The 14199-nt window shown below is 53.1% G+C and overlaps 1 protein-coding gene across 6 annotated transcripts in view; it reads right to left on the bottom strand.

Moving 5' to 3' along the window:
* The window catches only part of LOC101470539 (uncharacterized), a 57784-nt gene that overhangs the window by 18698 nt on the left and 24887 nt on the right, over window positions 1–14199 (bottom strand). For 3 of the 6 annotated variants that reach the window (XM_004538672.5, XM_014411959.4, XM_014411958.4), the window contains exons 2-7: window positions 13009–14199; window positions 12098–12523; window positions 10133–10340; window positions 6026–6217; window positions 4043–4249; window positions 3315–3467 (exon numbers count right to left, since the gene is read on the bottom strand). The exon at window positions 13009–14199 is cut by the window's right edge and continues 17 nt beyond it. In XM_004538672.5, the coding sequence (XP_004538729.3) occupies window positions 3315–3467; window positions 4043–4249; window positions 6026–6217; window positions 10133–10340; window positions 12098–12523; window positions 13009–14058 (2236 nt within the window). In that variant the 5' untranslated portion in view covers window positions 14059–14199. The remainder of the gene's footprint in view (window positions 1–3314; window positions 3468–4042; window positions 4250–6025; window positions 6218–10132; window positions 10341–12097; window positions 12524–13008) is intronic. The other 3 variants (XM_004538673.5, XM_076885406.1, XM_004538674.5) reach the window with 3 other exon arrangements.

The raw sequence follows: 14199 nt of genomic DNA, 5'->3' as shown, positions 1-14199 counted from the left end.
CTGATCTGCCATCACACGAGTAAAGATTAGAGCTTCACACAAAGACAGGAGAGGAGGAGGAGGAGGAGGAAGAGGAGGAGGGGGGTGAAAATGAGTTTTATTTTGAAAGGCAAACAGTTACAGAGATGGGGCTTTTATTTTGGGTGGCTGCAGGATTAAAGCAGCTCATTAGCTCCTCTGTTTGGGTGTGGTGGCTCCAGCCCCACCCTGCCATGTGCATCTATGGTGGATGAAGGAAGGTGTGTGGAGCACATGGAGGGATGGAAGCAGCTAACGGGGTGAAGCTGCTGATGGAGGACGAACGGGTGGATGTGGGGAGGACACGGGGGACGGAGACTGATCCAGACCTGCGTGGAAGACCACAGTGTTCTTCCTGCATCCCGACAGCAGCTGGAGGTTTCGGAAAAGTCCTTTAGCCGTCAGCTTCACGTGGAAGTTGGACAGCGACAGTCTGGGAGACCACAACATGGTTCGGTGCGAGGCGCCTCCGTCGGACTCAGTCCTTTTCTGCACTTTGAGTTCTTCTCCTCGTCTCAACGTGTCCTGAGCGGCAGGTCACACTGACCCACTTCTTCTTTAGCGGACGGGAGGAAATCCTCCTTTTCTTTAAATTTCAAAAACAAAAAATCCTCCAAAAACAGAATCTGGTTACTGCTGCTGGGATTTGTAGCCTGCATCTGCGTGAAAGCCACGAGGAAAAACAAGACGCCGCATTTTAAAATCAGATCCTGCGCTCGGTCCAGGGACGAGGACGCACGCTAAGCCGCCATCCGGCCTTCATCAAAGCCACAGAGCCGCCGCCGCGACACGAACACATGAAATAAAAGGAGTGAAGCAGAGCGGCTCCTGCACCGCAGCCAGCACGGGAAGAAAATGGCGCCAAAAATAGCAGCGAGCTTCACCGTCGCCGAGGTCACGGCGAATCAACCACGGATGGAGAGAGAGAGAGAAACGGGCGAGATACTCGTGCATGTGTGTGAGAGAGAGAGCGAGCGTATCCTGGTGACGATTACTCCTCAGCTGCTGAGCACACGGCGATGCCCCCCCATCACCACAGAGGCGTGTCACCAGAATGTACACACAAACAAAGACAAGCATCCACACACACACACACACACGGGGGGGAGGGATGCTGCGGGAGGAGGAGGGGAGGAGTCAGCGGGTCTGAATGTTCCCTCCTCCCTCATGACTCCTCTGGTCTCTGTCGTGCCACACATGAACCTCGTCGAGGTCAGACATGATGACAGAAGAAACACTGTGGAGACCCCACACACACACACACACACACACACACACACACACACACACACACACACACACACACACACACACACGCGCACACACACACGTATTTATATCCTTGTGGGGACATCTCATTACCCGAACCATAACTGTAACCATGACAATAAAACCACAGTTTGAGGCTCAAAAATGCCTTCAATGCTGTGGGGACCAGGATTTTGGTCCCCACAAAGATGTTAATACCCGTCCACACACACACAGGCAGACACACACACAGGCAGACACACACACACACACACACACGCACACACACACACACACACACACACGCACACGCACAGACACACGCACAGGCAGACACACACACAGACACACACACACACACACACACACACACAGACACACACACACACACACACAGACACACACACACAGGCAGGTGCCATATTGGCGCCTTTCAGACACTTTGTGAAAGGCGTCTTTGTTTTAGCCAAATCTGTCTGAGCGTTTCCTAAACGACCGAAAGAAGCTGAAGATGTGAAGAACGTGACGGAGAACTTGAACTTGAGGAACAAACAGGACACGACACACTTCTGAATGTCAACAGCTGAATCATCAGACCGCCGTTTGTCCTTTGCTCCTGTGAGCGCGCTCAGAACCTGCAGCTGGGTTAAACTGCGCTGATGCTCACGCCTGACCCAGGTTAGTGAACACAGAGGAAGCCGGCTCAGAGGAAACTCAGGTCCCCACAAAAACCACCGACGGCGAAAACTAAAACCAAGCAGCCATGTTCCCCGAGAGCCTCTCTGCTCACTATTGAATCCACTTTTATTTAGTTTGCATCCAAGTGTGGACGCCGCCATCAGCTGACAGACAGGCTGAGGTTATTTAACAGATCCTGACACACAGCTGTGAACTTTCTCCAACATCTGGTTTACCTCCACTCACACAGATTACAGGACGCCCACCTCCTAAAAATCACCTGTGCACATTTTCATTCACAGGCGTGTTTGACAGATTTCATCTTTGTGCAGAGTGAGTGCGCACAACATGTGGCTGGTTGACAAACTGCAAACCAGCCATAAAACCTTACAGCCCCGAAACATCAGTGCTCCTCTAACGGCACGAGACAGACCAGCGCCAATAACACCAGAGCTGTGTGTGTGTGTGTGTGTGTGTGTGTGTGTGTGTGTGTGTGTGTGTCAGAATCAATGTCCACATCCACTGGAGACAAAACGAGCAGAAAGCCACTGAGAGCTTTAAAGGCCCACGCTGCTAACCGCTGTCGCCTGAGGACGGCTGTGGCGAGCGTCAATGAGAGAGGTTTGAATCAAATGCATGTGTGGCCCTTATGAAGTGTGTGTGTGTGTGTGTGTGTGTGTGTGTGTGTGTGTGTGTGTGTGTGTGTGTGTGTGTGTGGGTGGGGTAATCAAGCCATCATGGGGCTGATAGTACGTCTATGAGTAAGCGGCGCCCCACAGGCCCCAGAGAGACTTCCAGGCCGGCCACAGAGGCAGGCAGCCAGGCGCCCGGGCCCAGACGAGAGCCGCCACATGCAGGGGGAGGAGAGCAGCTGAGTCACGGCCGATGGTTTAAGACGTGATTCTGACGCTGCGTGATGCTAAACGTGAAACGTCGGCCTGCCGGAGCTCGACGAACATCAACTCACAGAGCGAGCGCACGGGTTTGAGCTGGGAGGCGTGTCAGAGTTCATGCAGTGATGTCAGACCGCCGCCTCCTGCACCATCAGTCCAAACCCGGCGACGCGCGTCATTATTCGCTCGTGTGACTGATGCAAACCTGCGACTCGCTTCAGCTGCAGGAATGAAAAAGCAGATGTTGTGCAGCAAACATCTGCAGTCATGATCACACTGATGCAACAGACTGTATAAAATCGATGGCAGCACTGATCAGACTCAGCCAAGCTGTGTGTGATGGCGTGCTCTCAGCTGCCCTCACAGCTTTACTAACCAGCACTACTCATGCTAAGCACCCTTAGAGCCGACTCGCTGTGATCCACGCCCCGGCAGCCGCTCGCACACAAACACAGGAAGTCAGATGGCCTCTCGTACCTGCGCCGTTCAGCCGGCTGACCCTCGCCGAGCCGCTGCGCTGTAACGGGGACTGCACCGCCTGCTTCGCGAGCCCCTGACCGGCGGCGGGGCTCGACTTCGTGGGCGCCGTCTTCGCTGCGTTCTGGTTGGTGATCGTCGGAGGCTTCAGACCTGCGGAGAGGACACAGGAGTCAAAACCCATTTCCTGTTCCTGCGGAGGCGTTTCAATCGCCCACAGCTGTGAAAACGAGCAAACGGGCTCGAGGTTTCCGCTCTGAGCAGCGTGCAGAGCGTCTGACACAGATTCTGACCAGCAAACGGTGTAACTGCCGCCGCCGCGTTGCTGTTGCCTCCGTAATAGGATCACGCGTTTGACCCCGACTGTGACCCAGACAGGACACAAACATCTGTGCCGTTTCCCGCAGGGCGAAGGAAACGCACTGAACTGCACTTTATACAAAGAGGCCAAAACATTAAACACAGCGTCATTCGCCACTCACAGGCGGAGCAGCGTGGAGGCGACACACGCTTTCATGCGCTTCTCCAACAGTTAACACGCCAGTGCGACTTTGTGCTCTTATAGTTTATGTTTGTGCTGCAGTCATGTGACCCCGCAGCTCTGAGACTGCCGACGGACGAGACAGAAACCGACTGAAGCTCGGCGATCGCACATCCGAGTTACAAACATTCGGATTAGATTTAGTCTGAAGGTTAAAAGGCTGATCTGGGCTCAGGCAGTGCCTCACCTGTGCTGGAGGTCCTGGCCTGCAGAGACACAGCTCTGCTCCTCAGGGCGGGAGGTTTTGGAGCAGCAGTGCTGGGACCGTTTGTAACAGCGTCACTGGGAGTACTGGTGCTGCTGCTGGAGACGGAGGGCTTTGCTGCACTCTGGCTGCCCACAGGAAGTGTGCTTTTGCTGGGCGGCTCGTCTGGTACGGCCCCTGCTGGAGCTGCTGACGGGAGAAGATGCAGGAGTTTTTATTCATGTGCTGATTTAAATACTGGATGAGTGACAGCAGCTCCCCCCGTTCACCCAGACAACAGATATGGGGTCATCCTGGGGTCATCCTGGGGTGACCCAGGAGAGGTAAGAGCATGTGAGGCGTCTGAGTGATGCTGAGTTAAAGCTGACAGTTTCTCAGTTGTTGCCGGTGATCTTCGGTTAACCTGCTACAGAAAGAAACTGAAACATGAAGCCACACCTGCAGTTCCTCTGACGGCCAGCAGAGGCAGCAGTGAGTTAGTCCTCAGACTGCCACGTTAAAACTTTACAGCAGAAATAAACATGTTTACAGCCTGACGCACAAACTGTTTGGTCTCCATTGATAATTCCCCCCTCGTGACACCTGCATGGGGGAGACGGTTAGGGGCGTGCCGTGTTGCACCCAGAGCACCGCGGTGATGCTCTGCAGCAGGTTTCAGCACAGGAAACGTGCAGGTTTTCTCTGGGTTGAGGAAAAAGATGATTTTGTTCTTTCTCCTTTAGAATTAAAAACTGACTTGGACCTGCAGAAAAAAAGGGGCGTGTCACCAGGACAGCGAAGCAAACAACACGTTTCCAGTTTCAGTGGATCTACTCAAAAATGGAAAGACCTCATCAACGCAGTGTGAAGCTTCACGTGTCCGAATGTGTCCTGAAGCAGAGCTGAGCCGGACTGTGTGATGCTGTAACTGTGTGGAGGTGGATCAACACCAACGCTCCTCTCTGATAAAACTAAATATCACCATGGTAACAATAAGTGACCTCCATGTTCCCCTGCAGGAGGACGGGCCTGTGCAGGCGGTTATCACATTCAGACTTAAAGACACGAGTCCAGCTGAAAGCATGATTCACGTCCTGCTGCCTGTCACATGGGTCCGTTGTTTCTGGTCAGCTTTGCACAAATGACTGCGTCACAGTGAAACGTGCAGCTTTCCAAAGAAACAGAAACACAGGACGCCGGCGCCGCTGCCAAACGAAGAGGGAAACCGAGCACATCTGGAAAACCTCTGTATCCACCGATGACTACAGCTGTGACCAGTAACGGTTCGAACGAGGAGATCGCTGCACGTGCTGATGTCTGTTTTCTACGAGCGCTGCAGACCAAAGGCTAAACAGGAAGTTAAACAACACGCGAGCGAGGCCGAACGTGCAGCTGCTCAGGACAGAGCGAGGAATCGTTTCCTTCAGACCGACTGACCACACCTGTCCTCACATTCAGCATCTACATTCACCTGGTTTCTTCTTTTTGATGCACAGAGGAGGAAGCTGAAGCTGGAGACGACTGAGTCCTGATATGAGCCGAGCTGCTGAAGGACGACCAACATCAGGACGCTCAGCTCCTAACCTGAGAAAACAAACGGCAGCCTGAAAGCTGCAGAGGAGACGACACGGATCATCTGTGAGCTCCGACCCGACCAGATGTGCTCCCTGACCTTCAGAGGAGCACAGGATATGCTGCAAGCACGATTGTGTGTGTGTGTGTGTGTGTGTGTGTGTGTGTGTGTGTGTGTGTGTGTGTGTGTCCGTCCTTTTGGGGACATCTCATTGACATGCTTTCCCTAGCCTCTTACCATAACCTAACTGTAACCCTGACACTAAAACCTCAATTTTGATTTTGGTCCCCACGAGTACAGTACACTTCCAATTTCTGGGCCTCACAAAGATGTTAATCAGCAGTGAGAGGGAAACCACACCAAAGAAAACCACCTGATGATGCACAGACAGTGTGTCAGACACACACACACACCTTTGCTTGCGCCGCCATTGTTCTCGTTACTTCCAAATGAGGAGGAGCTAAGGCTTGTGGGTAACCCTTTAACGGGAAGTTTTGAGACGGCAGTGGGTGCGGCGGGTCGCCCCGCTGATCCCGGATGCTGATTGGCTGTCGGTTTAGCTGCTGTGGGCCCACAGACTGCAGAGGAGCGAGGTTTGGGGATGCCTGGGAGAAAAAGAAAAGGAAACATCAGGTCAAATATTCATTCAGTGTTGAGGTGACCCCCCACACACACACACACACACACACGCACGCGCACACGCGCACACACGCACGCACACACACACACACGCACACACACACACACGCACGCGCACGCACACACACACACACACGCACGCACACACACGCACACACACACACACACACGCACACACACACACACACACACACACACACACACACGCACGCACACACGCACACACACACACACACACACACACACACACACACGCACGCACACACACACGCACACACGCACACACACACACACACACACACGCACGCACACACGCACACACACACACACACGCACGCACACACGCGCACACACACACACACACACACACACACACACACACACGCACACACACACACACACGCACGCGCACGCACGCACACGCACACACACACACAGCATGATGGCAGCTGCTCTGGTGATCAGTGTCTGAGAACTGCATTAATCACAAAAACAGCAGCAGAAACAATGATGAACTTTGACCTTTTGACCTGTGTGCCTAATAAAGAGGAAAGCGTTCACTGAGCATCAGTCTGCTCCTTTAAACTCACTTTAGACCATTTTTCAGGACCAGCACGACCCGTGGATCATCAGACTGCAGCTGAAGCACAAAGATACTCATGATCGCTTACAGCCCCCCCACGCTCCACAGAGGCTCCGCCTCTCAGACTCATTCTTGTGGCCTGAATCACGCATTCTTTCCAAAAGACTAAAAGCAGAGCGTATTCCCCCCGAGAGCCGCCGCCCTGCTCTTCACACCAGGCGGCGACTCGAGATGTCAGGACGTGAACGCAAGCGAAGCATCCAGCGGCTCTGAGTGGGCCGGCGAGGGCTGCGGACCGCGGCACGAAGCAGCATCAGTGAAGCACGAGCAAAGCGTTAAGAGCCAATCAGCAGAGAGAACGAGGACAGAGGGGACGGACACTTCACGTCCAAACAGAAGCTCACGGCTCGTCTCCTGCACGTGAAGCGCGACAGAATCTCGCCGCTCGGAGAGCTTGTTGTGAAGTTTAACCAACCGCAGCCCAGCTCGCCTCAGATCACATCTCTGCCTCTCTGCAGGCAGCAGTTTGCTCCGGTGTTTGTTTGCTGCGTCCCGTCACAGACTCGGCTTTGAATGATTACATTTAAAGTTTCTCCAACTTTCAGCGAGAGAGAGGGAACGCACAAAGAGCTGTAAAAGGAAAAAGAGCTTGTTAAACAAGGAAAAAAGGTTGACATGTGTTCACTGCAGAGCCACACACACACACGCGCGCACACACGCACACACACGCGCACACACACACACACACACACACACACACACACGCGCGCACACACACACGCGCACACACACACGCGCACACACACACACACGCCCACACACACACACACCAGTAAAACTGAAGCCAGCAGGAAACATCTGGCTTCGTTTGGTTTCAGTTTGGAGGAAACGCCGTCCAGAGAGCAGCTGGATTCTGTTACCTCAGAAATGGATGTGAGGTGAGAGCTGCTCACGCACAAGGACCGAGCAGGACGCCCCGGCCACACCCGCCCGACATCCCCACCTTTCACCTGATTCTCAGCACCAGCACAAACATCTGAACTAAACACACCTCGTGTTTTTGCGCGCGCCTCCAACAGGCTCCACCGTTCCTGCTGCGACGTGCACGACCCCGATATTAAAGAAACAAAGAGCCGACTCGCTGCCTGCTGACGACTTCAATAATGGCTGTGCATTTCATGCACGACATGCAAACGCACAAAAAAGGAGCTGTGAGCACAGAAAATAGTGAAAACTAGTTTCATGTTGTGCAAACGGTGCTGCAGACACGAGCCCGAGACAACTGCACACGTTAGAAACGATATCAACCGGTCCGGGTGCGGCTTGCCCCTCTGAGGGCGGGGGTACCTGGACCCGGGATATAGAGCATGTTTGGGGAGTGCGACTGTCTATTTGTGTCTGTCTCTACGTCGGGTGAGTGCCGAGTATTTGTTTGTGTATACGGTGGTGTGAATGCGCGTTTGTGTCTGCGTGCGCCTGTCTGTCTGTGTCTGCGTCTCCCCACACTCCCTAGCAGGTCGTTACATGGAGAAACCTTTTGAATACAAGCGTGCTGATGCACACAGGTGTGCACAGACACAAACTACACCTTTCTTGTCTACACTTTCTACTACCTCAAAGCACATTGTGCGCTGTCGATCTTGTGTGCTGCACAGTAACATGTAGTATTTAGTATCTACTGTTAGCTAGTTTATTGTGATGGTGTTTTCTTTGTTTTTCTTTATCTCCTCCTCTTTCTTTCATTCTTTCTCCCAGTCATGTCTGTCCCATCTGTAACAACTGAAAATCAAATCAATTAAATACATAATTATAATAAAGGTCGATCAAATGGACCAATACGGCCATGATGATCCAGTTGGTGAAGTAAATCCACTTGGCATCTTTCAGGCCTTCAGACAACAATTCTGACGACTAAAGATCCAAACGGGACAAGCAAAAAAATTTTTAAATAATAATAATATCAACCCTTTGAAATGTGCAAACAGAGTCCGCAGCAGCGCTGCCAGCAGACCTGCACCCAAACGTCACAGCTGCAGCGTCCAGTGCTGTGGCTCCAAACTACAATCATGTGTTAATAACTGATGGCTGGAGACTCAAGACGTCGCTCCTCGCCGCTCGCGCTCGATACGCTCGGCTCACCTGGTTTCATTCAGACCACTTCAGCAGCCTCAGGCACACACCTCTACCAAACTACACCATTCCAAACAGCTGGTACATCCAAGTGTTTCCTGTGAGAGCTCAGCAATGTATTGCAGCTCTGCAGGTGTCCGATCCAAACCTTACAGATGTGCTCTGAGGATACCTGGTCAGGTGTTCCAGTCTGACTGCTCTGTTTCAAGAGTTAAACAGAGAGAACAAACTCAGCAGGAAAGTGTTTGCTGAGGTCACAGTGATACTTCAGAGCCACCGCCCCCTGCTGGACATTAACAAGAACGCAGGTTTAAGGCAATCTTGCACTGGGTCCAACTTTCAGACCTGGAAGCTGCAGACTCAACCGCCCCAGTGTCTGTGGCGACGTGGAGCATGACTCGATTCCAGTTCACAGGAGCTGTGACAGCTGTGTGCTGCCTGCACAACCCCACCAACCTTACAGATGATCGCACAGTCACGAAGGCGAGCTGCATCCTTATTAGCAAGAAGATTTCAGCGCTGCTTATTTCCCCCTGCAGCAAAAATCCAAAGTGCAGACTCTCAAACACAGAGAAGAATCCATTCATTAGATTTCCGTCTTCAGGTCAAGAGACGTCCGTTTGTTCCCGAGTGTGAGCGACGAGGACAGACGAGCTTTTGTCCAGCAGAACGTGACCTTTACACAGAGTCTCCACACAAATACTCCGTCCACAACAGGCACATCTGCATTTTCAGCTATGTAAATGACGCTGCGGCTCAGTGACTCTGGAAAACAAGCTGCTCACACACACACACACACACACGTGTGGAATTACAGGCCACTGGACCCCCTGTAGAGCCCACAGCACTGTTTAAGTCAAGTCTCCTCAGCAGCAGTTTACCTGATGTCTCCACACGCATCATCACGAAAAACACAAACAAGGAAGAACAAACAGGAAGTAAACACCAGCCTGAGGAAAAAACATCCCCGAGTGTTTCCTCCGAGAGCAACAGGGAACTAACAACACACACGAATAAATTAAAGTTCTGCAAAACTGCAGCTAAAACAAAACCATCAGCTGCAAACTCACTGTATGTTAGGTCTCTGCTGTGTGTGTGTGTGTGTGTGTGTGTGTGTGTGTGTGTGTGTCAGGTATGTGCTCAGAGAGCAGGCACTGCACTGACTCACTCTGACTCTTGGTGGTTGGAGCTCCACTCCCAGCACTCGGCCCACCTTTTCCCAGCGTGGAGCCATCCGTCTGGGCTTGCCTGGGTCCGGGGCTCCCCTGACCTGGAGGTCCGGTCCCTGAGCCCGGAGCTGGTCCCGAGGGCCCGCGGTCTGCTCTGGTGCCTCTTCCCTGAGGCCTGGGGCTGGGTCCCAGCTTGGAGGAGACTTTCTGTAAGAAGAGCTGACGTTTAGTGACGGCGTCCCAGCCGAGGGGCCCCAGCTCGGAGCTGCAGAGCGAGACCATGGTGTTAGCCATTCCCCACTCGGAGTCGGAAATGTGGACGAGCGAAGCAGGGGAGGAGTGACAGAGAGAGAGAGAGATTTTTTTAAAACTGGAGGGGAGGAGGAAAAGGAGGGAAGGAAATGAGGAGGAGGGAAACTGGGAGTGTGCTGCAACTACGAGGAGGGCAAAAACAGTTGCCATTGTGTCGTACACTCCCCTCGAGAACCCGAGCTCGGACGGGGCCAGGAGCTTTCTCTCTCCCCGCCCCCACCCCTCCATGTTCCTCCCCCTCTGAGTACACGAGCACACATGGAGCGAGTTTATGGCAGAGAGTGTGTGTGTGTGTGTGTGTGTGTGTGTGTGTGTGTGTGTGTGTGTGTGTGTGTGTGTGTGTGTGTGTGTGTGTGTGTTGTAGAAACTGCTGCTCAGCAGCTGCTTTATTGACTCCGATCAGAAACCTCGGAGCCTCCTTCGGCCGAGCCGGCGGATTACTGCAGCGTTCACCCTAAATCATGTGTTAACATGCAAGCTGGCAGCACAGCTGATTGTCTGGTAATACATGAAAAGATGGAGCGCACGCGTGCAGCAGCGTTTCCGTCATCACTGCCAAAACAAACTCAAGTGTCACGTCGGCCCGACTCAAACCACATGTGCGCGGTCTGTGTGGAATATTCAGATATTTACGGGACATGAAACTGTGCCCGTCGCTGCGCCGTGAACCTCCTCTGCAGAATTCATTACTAATCAGACGGGAACTACTTTCCCCGCCACACTACAGCCACCAACCACATCGCTTTGCAGAAGGAAGCGTGCAGTTAAGCTGTGCACAGATGATTATGTGGTGACGTGTCCCTTTAAACATTCGTACTCTCACAGCAGGGTTTAACAGGTATCTGCCCCGCCCCCGGGGCGGCCTGTGACAGCAGGTTTTACACATCTTCAAAAACACATACCAGAGACCGTGCACGCTCGCCGTGCACATACCGCTCCCTCCTGTAAACTCAGCGCATCATCAGCGCAGCTAAAGCTCGCAGTTATTTATCAGGAAGCTCGTTTCATCTTTCATCTCCTCGAGCTTCAAACTCATCAGCTGACGAGGAAACGTTCACGCCAGCGCTGCATCCAGCTCGCCCTGTTGCACCACATGCCGCCTTCACACGAATTCAAAGTAAATCCTGAGCTCAGGTCACAGACTGGACGCCACAGCGTGCAGGAGGCCCTGCAGACGGACATTTCTTGGGAACTTTAACATTAACGTCTTGCAGCTTTTATTTTGATATGATATAAAAGTACGGTGTGGCTCAAACACCACCTGTGATTGGTTAAGGATTAAATATCGTGGATGGAGGTGACGATACCAACTCAGCGGGTGGAGCAGCGACCCGGGCTAATGTTCAAATCCACCCTGAGGCAGTTTAAGCTCTGCTCTCTGTCCCAGCAAAAGCTTAAAAAGACTTGCGTGTGTATATAAACACGCTTCATGTGTGTTGCATGTGTTGAACCGTTTCCAGAGAGGAAACCTCTCCTCCGTCCTCACATGCAGACACTCTGTTATGTCACAGATGTGCTGCCAACAATAAGCACATATCGAATTACTTCTTGCACCTCGAGCCGCCAGAGTTCCCGGATCGTTCGTGTGCAAAACGACATGTTTAAACTCTCATGAGGCAGACGAGTGCAGTTCACGTCTTCTTCATACTCACCCTGGTAGGCGTCCGTGGTTTCTCCACAGCGGCTGCCGACACCGAAGCCTCTCCTGAGCCCTCCGTTTGCCCCTCCACACACTCCTCACTTGGGCATTTTGCTTCCCCCTCATCAGGTTTTCCATATTTATCGGGCACGTCCCGGTCAGCCTTCCTGGGAGCATTCAGGCGTTTTTCCCCAGCGACCTCGGAGCCCAGCGAGCTGGTCGAAGTGGACAGGGTTCGGCTGACGGATAAACTCTTCTCCTGCGGCACTGTCGGCTCCCCGGCTGCTTTCCTGTGGTTTGGCTTGATGTTCCTGCTCTTTGCTCTGATCACAGCCACTTTGATGGGACCTGCCGACGACCGCTGTCTTTTACCTCCATCACCAGCCTGCACCTCCTTCCTCACCACAGCTCTCTTCCCATTGGACGGGGCAGATTTATTCTGAGTAGAAGACACATTTGAAAATGTCAGAGTGTTCATGTCACCTGATAAGCAACAGCTCAGAGTGTGGGCTCACTTAAAGAAGGCCCTGCTGTGTGCTTCTATTAAACACGCCCTTTACTCTTTTCTAAGCCAAGTAATAAATTACTTTGAGGGTTTTTATGTGATGTGACGTGACACTGGTCAGTGACCATGTGACCTGTGTTCAGGTGTTGTGCAGGGAGCAGCTGCACTACACTTCCTGCTACACCGACTTGTTGGAGGAAACTTTCAGTGAAATCTGGGACTACAGGTCGATGCTAACATGCTAACATGCTAACATGCTAACATGGATTATGCTGATTATGGGTCTGTGTACCTGTGCAGGTGTTCCAGTAATAATCAGTGATTACATTACTTGTTGTCTATCACATAAAACATTTCGAGTGACCCTGAACGTCGGGGTGGAGGTGCAGCAAACACAGTAACACCTGGCTGCCGTGTACCTGGGTGGCAGGTTTCGGTGGGGAGGGGGCGGAGCGTGATCCCACTTTAGCTCTGACTGTTTTTAAGTCCACTCTGGAAACCCTCTTTGCTTCTGGACCGGGCGGTTTGGCAGCTGTGGAGGCGGCTGACCTGGGAGCAGGTCTGGGTCTTGCTGCCAGACTCACGTCAGGCTGGGAGGGCGGAGGTTTGGAGCCCACTACACCCGTTTCAGCCTCTTCAGGTGGAGGAGAGCTCGTTTTCTTAACATCTTCAGTCGACATCTGTGTGTCTTCACTGAGGTGTTCAGAGGCTGGAGGATCTGCGTGACGTCCTGTGGACGGCTCTGGAGGACAGTGGACCGCAGGCCCGCCCACCTCCTCCTCCGTCACCTGGACGCCGTCACCTGACCGACCACCTGAGCTCGCGATCATCGCACTGCTTCTCTGCACGTCCACATCAGAGCTCACAGACACAAACAACGCCTCCTCTTCATCATCATCATCATCATCATCAGCAGGGACTTCTGTTGCGTCCGAGTCTGGAGGTGAGGAGCTGCGCCTTCTCCCGTTACTGCTTCCACTGCTGACGTCCTCGTTGATGAGGCCGCCGTTTCCTGTCAGCGATCGGGCGAGTGTCAGGTTGTCGTTCCAGCTGTCCTGGTGGTAGTCGTCGCCGTTGGCGTCCAGGTAAACCGACACGGAGTTGTCGTTGGACTCCGTCACGGTTTGAGATTTCCCCAACGAGGTGTCGTCACCGTCATCGCCATCGTCCGGGTTACGCTCCTCCTCGGGCGCCCAGTCTGAAACGACAGACTTCAGAGTCACAGTTTTCACCGCCGTCAGGGTAACGTCGAACATGTCGTAGTCCAGCGGGCTGTCGGTCCGGCCCCCGCTCAGACTCCGCAGCGACTCAGGAGACGACTCGCCGAGGCAGGACGAGGAAGAGGAGGAAGAGGAGGAAGACGAAATTGGGAAAGCATTCCCGTTGTGGTCTCCCGCACTGTGGAGAGGGAGCTTCATGCCGCCCGCGCCCCTGACGGGGACACTGTTAGCGGGCTCGGAGGCGCTCATCTCGAGGGCAGGAAGTTCGCGGTCAGGACGTCACAGCGCTGCGCTCTTTCCACCGACACAGTCACACCCCAACGCTTCCACGAAGGCTCGACCGCTCTGACGGATCCTCACATCGTGGCTCTGAAACATTTTTCAGGAACC

Source organism: Maylandia zebra, linkage group LG6 (assembly GCF_041146795.1).
Source record: "Maylandia zebra isolate NMK-2024a linkage group LG6, Mzebra_GT3a, whole genome shotgun sequence".
NCBI classification, from domain to species: domain Eukaryota; kingdom Metazoa; phylum Chordata; class Actinopteri; order Cichliformes; family Cichlidae; genus Maylandia; species Maylandia zebra.
This window is presented reverse-complemented; position numbering and strand designations above follow the sequence as displayed.